This window comes from Brachypodium distachyon, chromosome 3, assembly GCF_000005505.3.
Source record: "Brachypodium distachyon strain Bd21 chromosome 3, Brachypodium_distachyon_v3.0, whole genome shotgun sequence".
Lineage (NCBI taxonomy): Eukaryota > Viridiplantae > Streptophyta > Magnoliopsida > Poales > Poaceae > Brachypodium > Brachypodium distachyon.
In genome coordinates, this window is record NC_016133.3 from 42,945,723 (window position 1) to 42,961,579 (window position 15,857).

The window sequence follows — 15,857 nt, forward strand, 5'->3', positions numbered from 1 at the left end:
GTTAATCAAAAACTTCTTTCAAATACAAATTAAATTAAGTAACATGTTGTACAATGTAATACACGCATTCCATTGGTCAAAACTGATGACCTAATTAAGAGAATAAGTGTGCCATATAAATTTAAAAGGAGGGAGCAACCACCTACAAACCTATCATTTGAATATTTTTTATGCTCAAAGTTTGCCCTGATCTGAAGTGACGAAAAAAGAGAAAGTGGCGGCCAGCGATATAAGTTCCGCAGGTACGCTGCCCGCAGGCGGATGTCGGCAAAAAATGTGCATGTTCATCGATCAATGCAAAGACCGAGATCTCTGTTTCAAGATCAAAATCTCGAGCCCTCACTGTCCATGCAAGCAGTAGCTGGCGGATTGATCTCACTGCACGATCATCAGCTGGATCTACTAGCTAGCTAGCACGAAAGCTTAATCAATTTTCCTCCTATACGATCGAGAGAGAGGTCGACGCTTAAATTTACTGCGGACAGAAACCTTTCGCGCGCCCCCATTAATCGGCACCTGCTAGCTAGCTAGCTTGATTAATTCATTATTACCTAAAGTGCAGTGACACATGCTTGCATGAATGCACACTCTTCATCTGGCGGCCATCTCGTTAAAGATCGAGCTTGTTTGTCACGATCGACCTGACGATGATCTGTCGGTTTTCGTGTTAGAGTTTCGATTTGCAGTCATCGATTAATTGATAACGACGAGCTGATTAATTGTGTGCGTGGGCGCGCGGGATCGGACTGTAATCGACGTACACCAACTTTGAATCGTCCTGTCGGCCATGCATGTCTCTCTCTGCATGCAGTCGTGGTCCATGGATGCATGCATGCGCGTGCTTTTGAATTTGAAGAGCTTAGCAAAGGAAATTAACACATATTGCTCCCAATCTTGAGTTCTTAACGCAGTCGCGAAGCTATGTATATTTGTCGTATTTATAAACGAAAAGAGAGATCATATATACATATGAAAATATATATAAGTTGTTGTTAGATTAGACATGATTGTTTCTATTTTTTCAGAGAAAAAGAAAGAAGAGAGAGTACGTAGTTTTCAGCCGGTGCCGCGCACGTACGATCGAGAGATCCTCAATCAACATGCATGCATGCAATGCAAGTAAAGTAACATCGTCCTTGGATTCCAGGATCTTGACAAGGCAGTCATCTACTCCTATAGTATATCTTGCATATGCACGGACATGGGTTATACTTTTGTCGATCTTGCTAGCTAGCTGCCCAAGTACCGGCCGGCCGGGGGAGCAAAAGTTAATTATTGACTTTGAAGCTAGCTAGCCGCCGTTGATTTCTCGATCTCCAATAATTAACGACGAAAAGGGCCAGCCCCAGCCGGCCGGGCATTGCATTGAAGCAGCTTGCAACTTTTGTCGACCGACCGATCTGGCCTAGCTTTAGCGGTATACTATATCATCGATGTACTTGCATGTGAAACTGTAGCTGTATATATATGTCGGCCGGATCGATCGGCCAAAGCAAGCACATGCATGCCATGTAATGCCCACGGCTTAACTAAAATCGAACGGCCCGGGTGGTACCAGCTTTTAGCTATTGCTAGGGGGTGTACCGTACGTGGTACTTTGAGATTTGCATTTCTTGCAAGCTAGGGTAAGTATTAGCAAGTGGTGGTGCACGTACGTGTACGGCGTACAGAGATCGTTGCTGGCTGGACCATGCATGCATGATCAAAGGAAAAGAGGGGAGAATTAAAGAGAGATTGTGGGTGTGTCGTCCGTCCGTACCGTAGAGAAATCGGGCAGCAGAGAGACACGTACGCCGTACGTGCATGCATGCAGTGCGAATTAAGAAACGGACGTACCAGCTCAGTTCCGGAGACACGGACGTACGGACGGCCAGGATCGGTCCAATCATCATCATCGATCGTCTCACACTCACCGACCGCCGTCACAATGGACAAACAAATTAATAACGGTTTTGTTGCTTCTCAGGCAGGCAACGAGAGAGATAGTTAATTATTTCTAAGTTGACGCAAACCAGCGTTTGATCCCGTCATTGACAAGAGTATATATAAAGGATGAAAAAATCTCTGACGGATGAATTGAATTATGATCGTAGATCGATAAATAACTATCTCTAAATGGACTGAAATAACTACCCTGACAAACAAACGCTCTCCTTCGTGAATAAAACGGCAGCTAGCTAGCATACGATGTCAGAGTACGTAATTAACGTGCGGTGCGCTGGGGATCGATCGATCTACTGGCAGCGTAGGTACATACGTACGTACGTCCATCAATGGATCGACGGCCCGGATCGATCGGATCACCCACGGTGGCCTGGCAGCAGCTAGCAGGCTGGGGGCCGGCCGGCCGGCACATGCTTCGCCTGCACTGCAGGGCAGTGGCTGTCTAGCCGGCCGCTTGTTGCTCACATTGTTCGTGCATGCATGCATGGAAGTTGACAGAGCTTAATTGCTTGCATGACGTCCTCTCCTAAATAACTTTACCGCGGGTGTCCCCCTCTCCCAGCCTGAGCTTGCACGTACTACCGTCCTCCGAGACGATCTCGAAGCCCCTCGATCGATCCAGCATATGCCAGCTCCACGTACCCTTTCTCCTCGTCATTGGGAGATTCATATTTTGGAGGATCTGAGCGTCCCTAAATTCATATTTGGCTGCCGGCTGAGAGCAGCTACTCATATCAGCTGGCTAGTGAAATGTGATTGAGCGAAATATGGATGTGCCGTTACAATGCTAGTCAAAATTTGGTTGGCTGGCTAGCTAGCCCTGGTTAGATATTGGCTGCTCTCTTAGACATATACTTACTGCTCCAATAATTACGGATCGACGCGGCAACGCCTTCTCCGTTGTCTTTAAATCGAGAGAACTAATTAATGGTACTCACGCTCCGTCCGAAAATAAGTGATTTGGATTTGTATAGATTTTTATACAAATTCACATCACTTATTTCCGTACGGAGGGGAGTATATAGTATATTTATATGTCGTGTTGTACAATAGGTTATCCCTAATGCTATGTATTTAATGCTTATTTTACTAAAATTTAATTAAATAGATGTGATGAAAAGATGAAATCTAGTATAAGGAAAAAAATGTCATATCTTTGTCGTGAAGAGATCGATCATCTTGGTTACGGCAATGCTCATTCTTTTCCTTCTCTTTCATATTAGCAATTATTTATTGTGATATTGTTAAGAGAAGGCTGAAATCACCCTGTTGTATATGCCCTTAAGGCACCAGAAAATGAAGTGTGACACATAAATTCCTCATGCTTTATGTCTGGCATTAATTATTTTCATTTTAGACAAATTAACCTTATAATATTGCCACATACTTTATGCACATGTAAAATTGCCAAACCACAAGCCGCAGTCTATTTCAAAAAGGGCACAAATAAGTAATAACGGCGAGCGATTTTAAAATGCACATCAAACGAAGAAGAAATCAAAATACACATGCATGAATGGTCAATCATGCGTGCTCCCATGAAACTTATAACATCCAGTGCAGGCAAAGTGCTTATGCGTGGCCCATTACAAATCGCCTATCCCAAAGACAAAAGAACCCCGACGACGACGACAGAACCTAAAAGGAGCAAACAAATTAATTAACAAGCTCCATATCACTCTCAAAACCGTCTTGTTTCCCGGCTCCCATCATCAAAATGAATGGATTTCCCCCATGCTCGCTGACTATTAAAACCAAGAACAAGGAAAAAGGTGCAAGGGCAAGCCATTCATTCACTCGAGAGGAAAAAAGGTGAGATACTATTATATAGTGTACCCTGGGGGGGGGGGGGGGGGGGAGAATATATGTGTGGCTGACACACTGCCAAACATGGAAACAACCAGATTAGATTAGCTTCAAGTGTGACGTGCTGATTATTTAATTAATTAACCTGTTGGATCAGGCATATGCAAAAAAAGGGAAGTGGTGGTTGTTAAGGCTGCTGCTGATAGCCAGGAGTAGATAAACATGCATGCTCTGTTCTCGGTTCAGACAACACTTGATCAGGCAATTTTATACTGAGAACATCAGATCAGATGATCTCTCCTGCCCTACAAAAGAGAGAGCCTAGTATACTAATTCTAGTAGAGTAGTAAAAGAAATCAGAGTGAAAAGATGTGAAAAAGAGCAAGAGGGTAACAAAGCACCCAAACCAAACGAAACCAAAGCTCCAATAATTGCAGCACAACCCAACCCCCTTCCTTCCATGGATGGCAGCAGTCTTTTAAAGGTGAGAACATGGTGGCCCCCTTCCCCTTGGTTGCCCAGGATTCAATGGCTAGCAACCCGGAGCCACAAATGAACATGAGTAGCAGGAGGCAACTCTCTCTCTCGTGTGCAAAGCTACCATCTTTCCATAATACTCCTACAAGGCATATAGTATTCACTCCGTTCCTAAATTCTTGTCGCTGTTTTAGTACAAATTTGAACTAAAACAGCGACAAGAATTTAGAAATGGAGTGAGTATTAGATTTCGTTAGAACATTGTTAGTATGTGTTTCACAAAATATGAAATCACAATCGTTAGCAAGTGTTTTTGAAAACGGATCTAGTAGTACTATCAATTTTAGTCTTATAAACATCATGCTAATTAAGTATTCGAGCAATGTAATACCCTCTCTACAAATCTCGCTCAAATGGGAGTAATTTTTATGAACATATTGTCCTAAAGAAACCTAGCACACCATGTATTATTGCTGCTGCGTATCTTTGTTGCTCCCTCTAAAATCTATGTACCTCTCTCTCTGTAGACCCTGGATAAGATTTTAGAAGCTCCACTGGTCTCTCAGTCAGTCTCTCTCTAGTCTGTAGCACTGCCATCATCCAATTGTTTGTTGCATCTGCCTGCGGGTGTTATTATTCGACATCTTTGGTTTGGTGCGGCAATTAATTAATGAACCGTCCGTGGTGGATCCGGTAGTACGTGCAGCTGGCTGGCCCGGCCACACGTACCAGTAGGAGCTTACTGCTGCTGCTACTACTAGGTGGGAACAGCGAGAGACAAGAGCACCCGCGGAATGAGAGAAGCCGATGGAGCTCGGACAGCGACCGGAGCAGAGCTTCTTTGGGCTTGCGTGTGAGTCTCGTCTGTGTGAGTGAGAGAGACAGAGACAGAGTGGGAGATGAAGGAAAGGGAAAGGTCGGGAGCTTAGGCGATACTACTGTAGTAGTAGGAACTAGCTTAAGATTAGATTAGCTTAGCTTAGCGGGGGGCTCCGGCGGTCGGCATGGACTGGGATCTCAAGATGCCCGCGGCCGGCGCCGGCGCCGCGTGGGACCTCGCCGAGCTGGAGCAAGGCGGCGGAGGCGGCGGGCCGTCGGCGGATGGCATTGCGGCTCCTGCTGCTGCTGCGGGCGGTGGTGGACGGGCCGAGTGCTCCGTGGACCTGAAGCTCGGCGGGCTGGGCGAGTCCGGCGGCGGCCAGGCCCAGGCCCAGGCCCAGGACAGCAGCACCCGCGGGGGGAAGGCGCCGGTCGCGGCGTCGGCGCCGGCGCCGGGGAAGAGGCCGCGCGCGGCGGCGGGGTCGTCGTCGAGCAGCGGCGGCGGCGGCGGCGGCGGGGGGCAGGGGCAGCAGTGCCCGTCGTGCGCGGTGGACGGGTGCAGGGCGGACCTGAGCCGGTGCCGCGACTACCACCGGCGTCACAAGGTCTGCGAGGCGCACTCCAAGACCCCCGTCGTCGCCGTCGCCGGCCGCGACATGCGCTTCTGCCAGCAGTGCAGCAGGTAACAGGAATCATCTCGGCAATCCAATCCAGATTATCCAATCCAGTTCTTCGCCCGCCAAATTCTAGGCCAATGTTTGTTTGATTGCCATATTCAACCAACGAACTAACTGACACCACTATACTGCTCCAGCATATAGTATAGTACTAGTAAATCAAAATCATACCCACTTCAATTGTCCTCTTCATCTTGCAATTCCAGCCCTGTTCATGGTTTCTGTTCATCAATTACTTCCTCACACTATCAGTTTTTAAGCCCCACCTTCTTTTTCCTTTTCTTTCAGTCTCTGTGCATGTTTCTGCCTGTCTCATTTCAAGGATGCACAGCTTTACCTTTTCCGGCACCAAGCCTGTTTCAGCATCTCATTATTTTTTTTCTTCTTCTTCTTCCCATACCAAATTCTCATTTTTCTCATGTCGCCCTTTATCATGACAGCCTGTTACCTGAATTATTGCCGCGCTTTTCCTGTCTGTTCCTCCCAGGATTGCTTAATTGCCCCCCCCCCCCCCCCCCCTCACTCACTGAATCATGACCCCATCCATGAGAATAATTCAGGATCGGAAAAAAAATGAGAGGTCATATCTGCACTCCATCTGGCAATCACACAGAGGCACCACCCAATGATCATTAATCGACCGGCCATCGTGCCCAATTTGCAAGATGGCATGTATGTTTAGTCAGTTCTGAAGGCCAATCATGCCTTTGATCAGCCATGTTTCTCTCTGTTTGCGACACTTATGATACCGGTTCCGGTGACGCGACACGCGGTTGATGGTAGGCCGGACGTCCGACATGATTTGCCGGTGACTCCTTTTCCATGTGCAACTAGCTAGAAATAGGTGGATCCATGTGCCTTGTTATGCCTGTCCCCTGTGGATTTCTTTGCTGCAAAAATGTTTTGCGTGGGACTGTCAGTTCCTTAAATATCTGTGAACCTTCTGTTTGAAAGGAAAATGCGATATGCCGATATGAGCGCCCAACCCTAGAAACCTTTCAGTGCCATGAAGTATGTAGGGTTTACAGATACACGTTGATTCCTCAGGTTGGTCAGGCTTGCCCCCCTTCCATGGGCATTAAACCTTTCCATGTTTTTACTTCATTAAAAGGTTCATGCTAGTGGCAACTGACTGATGTACCTTAAATATTAAAAGGCAATACCAACCTATACAGGGTGCTCTAATGATTTGGTTGGTGACCATGGTAAAGAAAGAGATCTCTAGCATCCGTATTTGGACTTAATATCACAAAAGCCAGAACTATGTTGTGAGGACTGCATTTTTAGGTGGTCCTCGGAAAAGAAAACAAAGACGAGTATCATATCGTGACAATATCTGATTTTTAAACATTAGTGCCAGCATACTTAATAATAGATGATAATGTGCTTCTCTCATGTGCTCTTGGACCACTTGAACCTGTTTTGTCTAAGTTTCACTTTTGCAATTGCCCTGTGAAGATAGCTTCCCTATCTTTTTGTGCATAATTTCACCATAAACTGAGTAAATCACATCGTGTGAACTGAGCTTTACGGATCAAGTTTATCACACTAAGATTTCCAGAAATTACCACAACGGCTTAAACTTAGAAATTAATATAGACGTACCGAGTATCCTCTATCCTCAACCTGAGCCATCCATTATTATCTGTCAATTAATATTATTATTTTAAGTTTTCGGCCTCTAGAATTATTTCTTACATTTGTAATTTTGTTGTATCTTGGTCAACTTTAAAGTATAGTCATGGTTGTGCCCATTTCTATCATGCTGAACAAAGCAGACGATTCATTTTTTTTACGAGCAAGGCAGGAGCTCTGCCGATTCATTTAAGAAGAAAGAAGATACAACTGCTCATCGTCCGACAACAGAAAGCAGACGATTCTATTCTACCTTCACGCCTTTATAACTCGATAGGATGCTAACCATCATCATATTAGTTCTTTCCACACAAGAATATCTTACTCAGTGGGGACAGTTTTTCCAATGATTGATTGCTTCGTCTGTTGGTACAGATTTATAAATTTGGTGACCCCAATGTCCCAATGAACTTTCATTCTTCTAAAAAATATAGTTTCATATACAGTATACTGTGGTCCAAGTTCAACAGTTGTTACAATATTTTATTTTTCTGTCATTCACAAATCTTCGAAGGCGCCCAATCTCTGAAAGGGATAATTGACAGATTATGTGGTCCCTTGTGACATTACCTATTCCAAGAGTATTCTGTAACTAGTTTCGTGTTTTTTTTATTGGGAAGCATCTTTTTATACTTCGGATCATGTGCCTAACTACCTAGGAGCATCTTTTGTCATTACAGAATCAACCTAGGACCATGAATATCTCATTTAGTTTTTGCAAAAAGTCTAAGAGTATCTTGTATCTTTAGAAAATAAAATCATTCCAGATTGTCCCAATGGATTAGGTTAATATTACTTCTGTAGTTGCTGTGTTGCAGATTATTTTTCTAAGTTAAATGCCATTGACTGATCATGAATTGTTTGTTTCTTTAGGTTTCACTTGCTTACAGAGTTTGATGAGACCAAGCGTAGCTGTAGAAAACGTCTTGATGGGCACAACCGTCGCCGCAGGAAGCCACAGCCAGATCCCATGAATTCTGCAAGTTTTATGACAAGTCAACAAGGTCTTTTACTTTTTACTACTGCTTTATTTTTAACAGTCAATACATGGTTCGAAACACGAAATAGTTTGTCAGACATCTTGTAACTCATGGCTCACCTAGTATGTTTGACTTATTAAATTCACCAGCTTCAGCATCTTGCAGCTCAGCAACTCACCCGGTAGCCTGTTACAGTGTTACTCCACCTTGTTGCCCATTTGTACCTTATCCAGCAATTGTCATCCTGTAAATTAGTCAGTCCCAGAGGTGGTTAGTACTCACAAAGGCATAGATAGCACCATATTTTACTCATAAACATACCCAGTTCATAGAGGTTGGATATGGTGTAAATAGTTATCTCATTCCACTTGTCACACAGGTCAAAGTTCAGTTCTGTGGGACAAATAAATTCTTTACTCTCTGCACAGTTAAGAGTCCTTGTGTCTGGCCTAAGGTCTTACTAAGTCCTAAGTCGTGTTAAGATCATATCAATCCCTGCCAAGAGTAGATGTTGACTTACAATTTCAGTGCGCTTGTTTTTTTTTGACGATGTGCTTGTTAGATATTGATATTAATCACTTATTGTAGTGCTAAATTCATTTTAAAATTAACTCTACTATCATATGAGGTTTCCGTATCAACCTCATTCTTTGTAGCATTAAATGGTTGGATAATACTATGACTTTACTCATTTGTATTGCCATATGTATGTTCACCACTTTCATTACCTTCTTATTTATCGCAACCAATTGACATTGTTCTCAAACTCAGGAACAAGGTTTTCACCATTTCCAAATCCAAGACCGGAGCAAAGCTGGCCAGGGATCATCAAAACTGAGGAGAGCCCATATTACGCGCATCAAATCCCTATAGGTATCAGCAACAGGCAGCATTTTGGTGGATCTACATCTACTTACGCCAAAGAAGGCCGGCGCTTTCCTTTCCTACAGGAAGGCGAAATAAACTTCGCCACAGGGGTGACCCTTGAGCCTTCAGTGTGCCAACCACACCCGAGGACGGCAGCTCCTCCCGATAGCAGCGGCAGCAGCAAGATGTTCTCTGATGGGCTGACTCCTGTGCTCGACTCAGATTGTGCTCTCTCTCTTCTGTCAGCTCCAGCAAACTCCTCTGGTATTGATGTCGGCCGGATGGTCCAAGTCCAACAGAACGAACACATCCCCATTGCTCAGCCTCTAGTCTCCAGCCTACAGTTCAGCAGCTCGTCCTGGTTTGCGCGCTCCCAGGCTGCCACCGGTGCCGTCCCACCGACCGGATTTTCCTGCCCTGTTGTGGAAAACGAGCAGCTCAACACTGTCCTGAGCTCGGATAACAATGAGATGAACTACAGCGGGATATTCCATGTCGGCGGCGAAGGCTCCTCAGACGGCGCCCCGCCATCTCTACCCTTCACCTGGCAGTAGTAGTTCCCAGTAGCTGTTCTTGGCGTGCTTCACAGTAGAGCTCTTCCCTTCTCCGGTTCTCCCTTTCCCTAGTCCCTAGTGATCAACACTGTTTCTGTTCACTCTGCATCATTCCAATTTTTTCTCCTGTATTCATTTCACTCAGCAAGCATTCGCGGTCAGCAAATTCATCATAAAAGTCAGTTCCTCGAAAATCTTTTTCTCATCATGTTGTCAAGTACTCCCTCTATTTCACAAAGGTTGGCGTATTTTGTTTCCTTAAGACAAGGCTTTGATCAATGATAACTCTATTAATATGTGTTTTTACATAAGGGAGTATATTATTGATCGTCAAGTGCCAACTGTAGAATTATTATGCTCCTGATCTTTTCTCGTTGATTATTTCCTAATGCCGATCTTCTCTTTGACTATTATTACGAAAACATTGCACTGCATCTAACTGCAAACGGCAGCAGTGAGCTCCACATGCCCGTTTGGCATGCAGAGTCAACTGAACAGATTTGCAACAGCATCCTAATCTGACTTCTTTCTAAAACGAAAACTGCAAATCAAATAAGCTATAAAGGAAATTTTCCTTAGGAATAGAATCCTCCAAATTTTTTACTAGTGCATATGATCAATGAAGATAAAATTAATTGAATTGGACAATAAATTTAGAGCGGTAGATCAATGATACTTATCCACTCGCAGACCACCTGCACGGTCTAGTAGTGGCCATCCGCCGGGCAACCGAACCAGCGGCAAAGCGCAGCGATGTGGCTGATGATCATTAGGGTGCTCCCAACGATCAGTAAGCTTCACGGCCGTACACGCGCGTTGTTGCACAACAAATCAGAACGAGTAAGTACGTTGGAGATATTATATGTCCGAACTAGTTGTGCCAACACCGAATTGAATTAATTAGCCGGCTGGTAATTAGTTGTTACCTACAGGAAGGCGAAGAAGCGGGGAAGCCTCGTTTTGGGATGTCGATGCAGCAGTGTAGGACGCCAAAGCCAGCGCCACCACAAGGGTCCTGCACGTAAGCAGAAACAGGTCTCGAAGATCCATTTCCTGTCCCGGCCTGCACATACCAATTGTGAACTTGTAGTAGGAGAAAAACTAGTCATGTCTTTTTCGGGGGGGGGGGGGGGGGGGGGGGCTACCGGTCCTGTCTTTTGCAAATTTCGGACTTAGTATACTTCAAGAGTTACTACCTAGCTAGTAATCAACATGCATATAGCAATCATCAATACAACAATTAACATGCATGGTCGCACAATTAAGTTACAAGACCATGTGTGTTTGGAAATAAGCCGTCAATCGCACGTACTGGAGCCGTGAATCAACCTAGGTGTCGTCACCCTCTGCCTCCGGCTGCAATTGACGTGCTATGATCGCAATCCTAGCCCGGGACTGAACCACAACAATGGCTATGCAGACAAGACTAGCTACGAGGGCTAGTATCGCTGAGATATTACGATCCCTGCATAAACAGCGTAGGAGCCGGCGCAGGTTGACAGCTTGCCAAGGAACATGGCCACGGCTACGACGGAGGCGCTCGCACTCAACCGCATAGATCCGCAGAAAAATATGATAAAATTGTTACTAGTGCATATGATCAACGCAGACGGAGATAGAATTATTGAATTAGACAATCTAAATTGAGAGCCGTAGTGCCCGTTCGCCGGCCAACCGGGGACGCCTCGTTTGGGATGGGGATGCAGTGGCAGGATGCCAAAGCCAGCGGCACCACAAGGGCCCTGCACGTCAGCAGAAACAGGTCTCGAGATCCATTTCCTGTCCCGGCCTGCACATACACAATTGTGAAATTAGCGACGCACAATTGTGCATACAACTTGTTGTATGAGAAAAAACATGGTAGACAAACTTGTCTCCTTCCTCTACCGCTAAGGTCTTTTTCAGGAGCACGAGGACACTCGTCCCGTCTTTTGGAAAGCGTGAGTATATACGTACCTCCTACAACCTGGACCGAACAAGAAAAAACATGGTAGACTATTTAACTCTAGGATTTTCTCTCACTCTACAAATCCATGTGGTAGACAAACTTGATTTTTGAACCCAAAATTTAAATTCAACCAAAAGAAATCCTATCAAGAATTGGATTTCATTTCATTTCTACCAAATGAAAATAAAAAGATGGGAACCAAACGAGCTGGTACAGTAAAATAGAATTCACAAAAATCATGTCATTTATTTTGAGACGGAGGTAGCACATAAAAAATTTAAGTACACTCTGTACTACATTGTTCGGACAGGAAAAAGCAGCCGTTGAGCGTTGAAGCGTGAATATGCACAGTACATTGCGTTCCCCTGCAGGTTCCGCTAGCTAGTGATCGGACCCGACCAGACTGAGGTGTGTTGTAGCGTCGAGTTCTTCACGCCGACGAACGAGGGCAACAGTAGAGGTCTTGGAAAGGGAGCGGAATGAGGCGTAGGGTAGAGCGAGGAAGAAGCACCGGCGGTTAGGGCTGGGCCTGTGTGTTTCCTTTGGGCTGGAAGTCGTGGGCTCGTGACGATGTCGGCCCGGTTCACGTGAGTCCGTAAGGCCGAACTGGCCCATGGGAACGAAGTGTGTGCAGCTTGAGCCTGTCACGGCGTCACCTTCCTCCTGGAGGCGGCATGCACCCTGTGCGGCTGTGCGGGAAGGTTTGGCTTTTGGCACCGGAGCTAAGGCGGATTATTATCGTTCGAAATTAGGGCTCGAGGCGAAGTCAATTCAAAACCAACCAATAACACATGGATGGTATACTAGGTATTGTGTTGCTTTGGAACAGCAGGCTCAACCTCTAAAACCCCTGGCCAGGCCACCACACTATACACAAAATTGTTCTCCGGTTTGTTGTTGTGGGTAAATTTGTCAGAAGATTACTCTCAACTCGTTTATTGTATTTTAAATCTTGTACTCCGTATATAGTAATTAAGGGAGGGAGTACATTCTACAAAGAGTGGTTTTCTTCTGTCGTTATAGTAGTAGAACTAGCTAGCTAGAGTGCTAAAATTATGTGCACTTGGATATACATCATCTGTTCGATTGATCTTCATGCTCTCATCTTATCTTACCGTAAAAAGTATTTCATGTGTGTATAAAAGTTTAAGTACTCACATGTACTCCCTCCGGTCCCATAATATGAAGCACGCACGTATCCCTACATCCTCAATTTGATTAATTAAATATGCATGTTTTTTAACAAAAAATACATCATTAGATTCGTTATCAAAAGAACTTTCCAATGATATGATTTTTTAATTATTTAATTTATATTTAGTTAGCTAAATTAATGATCTAGGGATGCATGCGTGTCTCCTGTTATGGGACGGAGAGAGTGCTACGTTGTTCCGAGAGGAAAAGCAGACGTGAAGCGTGAACTACTGGTGATCGATGTGGATAGAGAGAGAAAAGTAACAAAATATAAATAAAACCAGATGTTACGGGAGTAAGAACAAAGTACGTCAGGGTAAACGGACAGACATTGCAATTCTTCGAAAAATAAAAGGACAGACATTGCAACTAGAGCCAGTGAATGTGAAGAACGTATGGATGCACAGTACAGTGCGTTCTCCTGCCGGTTCCCGCTAGGGACCGGACCCGACCGGACTGAGTGACCGGGGACTGTCCTCACTCTCTCTCAGTCTCTCTCTCTCTACTATACTTGCACCGCTCGCTCCACACGCAACATGTCGCACACATGTACAGTCGCCGATGGAAAGCAGCCAAGAAGGGTTTGCGTGCGCATCCGATGGATAGGATCGATGGACGGCGACGGAGCAGCGAACCGCGAGGCTTTTTTTTTTGGTCGGAGCCACGTCATTAATTGTTTTCCCTGGCGACGCAGCATATGTTTCGTCCAAGTCACATCGATCGATCGACCCGGCCGTATGGCAGATCCGTACGCCCGTATGTATATGACTCGCAGATTGCATGTGCTAGCTGTGTGCCTGACGCCAAACCAAACCATAGTCTATACTGTGTTCCTGCGTCTGCGTGTGTTGAGATAAAAAGCAAAGGGGCTGAGCGATTCAGCTCCAAACAGTGCAAAGTGTCGACCACGCCGCATACGTATTAACGTGTTTGTACTCTTGTTTCGGAACGGAGACAATGCAAAGATACACTTTACTTATTCTGCGATTTTTTCACACCTCGCCGATTGTGATATTTTCCCTTGCAACTCCTTTGGCACCCATCATTTCGGTCTAAAATTCATTTGAATTGCAGAAACCAATTTGTTTGGTTTGCAAATTGACTATTCTCTTCGTCCAACAAATGACGTCTCAACTTTGACTAAATTTGAATGCATCTATACACTAAGTCATGTCCAGATACATCTAAATTTTGATAAATTTGAGACATTTTTTGTTGGACGGAGGGAGTAAAAGAATTCAATCTGAAATTTCATGGAATCATGTTATAACTAACTCCAATTCCTCACTAAAAGCTCTCTGGAATTGTCTCTCACCTTACAAATTCATGTGGCAGACAAACATGATTTGTGAACCCGTTATTCAAATTCAACTGAATAAAATAGAATAAAAAATTGGATTTCAAAACTGAAACGAAAGGAGCTGTTAGACAAGTTCCTTAAACTATTTATTTGTGTGAGGTTCTAAAAATGCGCAACGGGCACCTGCAGTAGCTTTATAGCTCGCCGGCAGGAACTAGGCATCTCCAAGGGTGACTGGCCAAGCCATCCGTCCGTTTGTCCGCCGTTCGGACAATTTGGCAAGTGTCCATTTACCACATCACCCAATGGACACAAACTAAATATCCTCCTTTTAAATTATCCGCACCTATTTCTTAATGAATTCTATTATAAAACAACTATGTATTCAACAATATTGATGCAAGAATAAATAGTAGAGTGCAAATTAATTGAAACAACTACAACTATGTATTCAACAATATCAATGCAAGAATAAATACTAGAGTGCAAATTAATTGAAACAGCTACGTACACTTCTAAATTGTCCATTTACCACACATATACACTTATTATATTATCAACAACTACATACTCGGCAACATCAATTCAAAGGTAAATAAAACCTATGGCTGTTCATGCATATCAATAATAATTATGTATATGTTTTTTGTGTCCTATATAAATCATTTGATTGTTTGGTAAAGTGTCATGATACAGACGGTTTGTATTATCTCAATCTCTCTGTCCAGTATATCCATCTCCCAAACATTTTTCAAGGCCTCAAGGGCATGTTAACTAATTTCAAGTAATTTTTTGTTCAAAAAAATGCAAGTCATTTTGTAGCAAATATGCACATAGTAGCTAGTACAACCTGATTCTAGTTTTCGGTAAGAAATAATTTTCATTGGAAAAGAAATGTTTAGAGTACATTATAGTAGTATAACATAATAATTAATCATCTTTCCGTGTCATATCAAAGCCATATTGATGATGCGGCATTGTCCGCGGACATTGTCCGGCTTGCCATATCAAAACCAAATTTGACTAGCATTTGGTTTGTCCGTAGACAAACGGACGGATAGCTTCAATATGACAAGCCCCGTTAGATGGGTTTTTTTGTCCGCGGACAAAAACGGACAAATGGCTTGTATTTGGCTAGTGCCCTTGGAGATGCCCTGACACGGCCCGGGGCGCAGCGAAGAAAGCTAGACAGGAGGGAACCAAAAATGGACGCACTCTGCATGTGCGCCGGCCTGCGTTTTCGTGCGTATATACATACGTACGTACGTATATATGCATACGTACGTTTGCTGCGTTAATTCTTCTGGATCGAGATCATTTCGTCCGTCGATATTGATGACGTACGCACGCACCACTGTAGATCGATCGGTCGCGGTCTCCTCGATCAGGCCGACCCCCGGCCGCCGTCGCCGCCGGCCCTCGCAGATGGACGCATGCGCGCATCGTTCCCGGCCGGACCCCGGCCCGGCCAGCCAGAAATTAAAGCCCGGCCGGCCCAGAACACACAATGAAATTGAAGTTGAAGAAATTACTAACTCTACTCTAATTAACCCCTTTGGGCTTTGGATGATCCACCCCCAGCATATTAATTACCTCGTTTGATTGAGAATGTACTCCGTAACAATGTTTGAGAATTAATAAAGAGGTCGTATGCAT

The 15,857-nt window shown here is 44.4% G+C and overlaps 1 protein-coding gene across 1 annotated transcript; it reads left to right on the forward strand.

The window, feature by feature from the left end:
* The first annotated feature begins 4,940 nt into the window (after positions 1-4,940).
* On the forward strand, positions 4,941-10,077 carry LOC100844798 (squamosa promoter-binding-like protein 16). Its single transcript, XM_003574777.4, has 3 exons — positions 4,941-5,728; positions 8,232-8,362; positions 9,110-10,077. Exons 1-3 carry the CDS (start codon positions 5,232-5,234, stop codon positions 9,757-9,759), a joined length of 1,278 nt encoding a protein of 425 aa, XP_003574825.1. The 5' UTR covers positions 4,941-5,231; the 3' UTR covers positions 9,760-10,077.
* Positions 10,078-15,857: the final 5,780 nt, after the last annotated feature.

What these genes read in the sequence shown, in the direction of transcription:
- LOC100844798 (XM_003574777.4), top strand. Translation starts at nt 5,232, where the DNA reads ATGGACTGGGATCTCAAGATGCCCGCGGCCGGCGCCGGCGCCGCGTGG. An exon ending in TTCTGCCAGCAGTGCAGCAG is followed by an intron (nt 5,729 to 8,231) that starts GTAACAGGAATC and finishes TTGTTTCTTTAG; the next exon opens with GTTTCACTTGCTTACAGAGT. An exon ending in TTTTATGACAAGTCAACAAG is followed by an intron (nt 8,363 to 9,109) that starts GTCTTTTACTTT and finishes TCTCAAACTCAG; the next exon opens with GAACAAGGTTTTCACCATTT.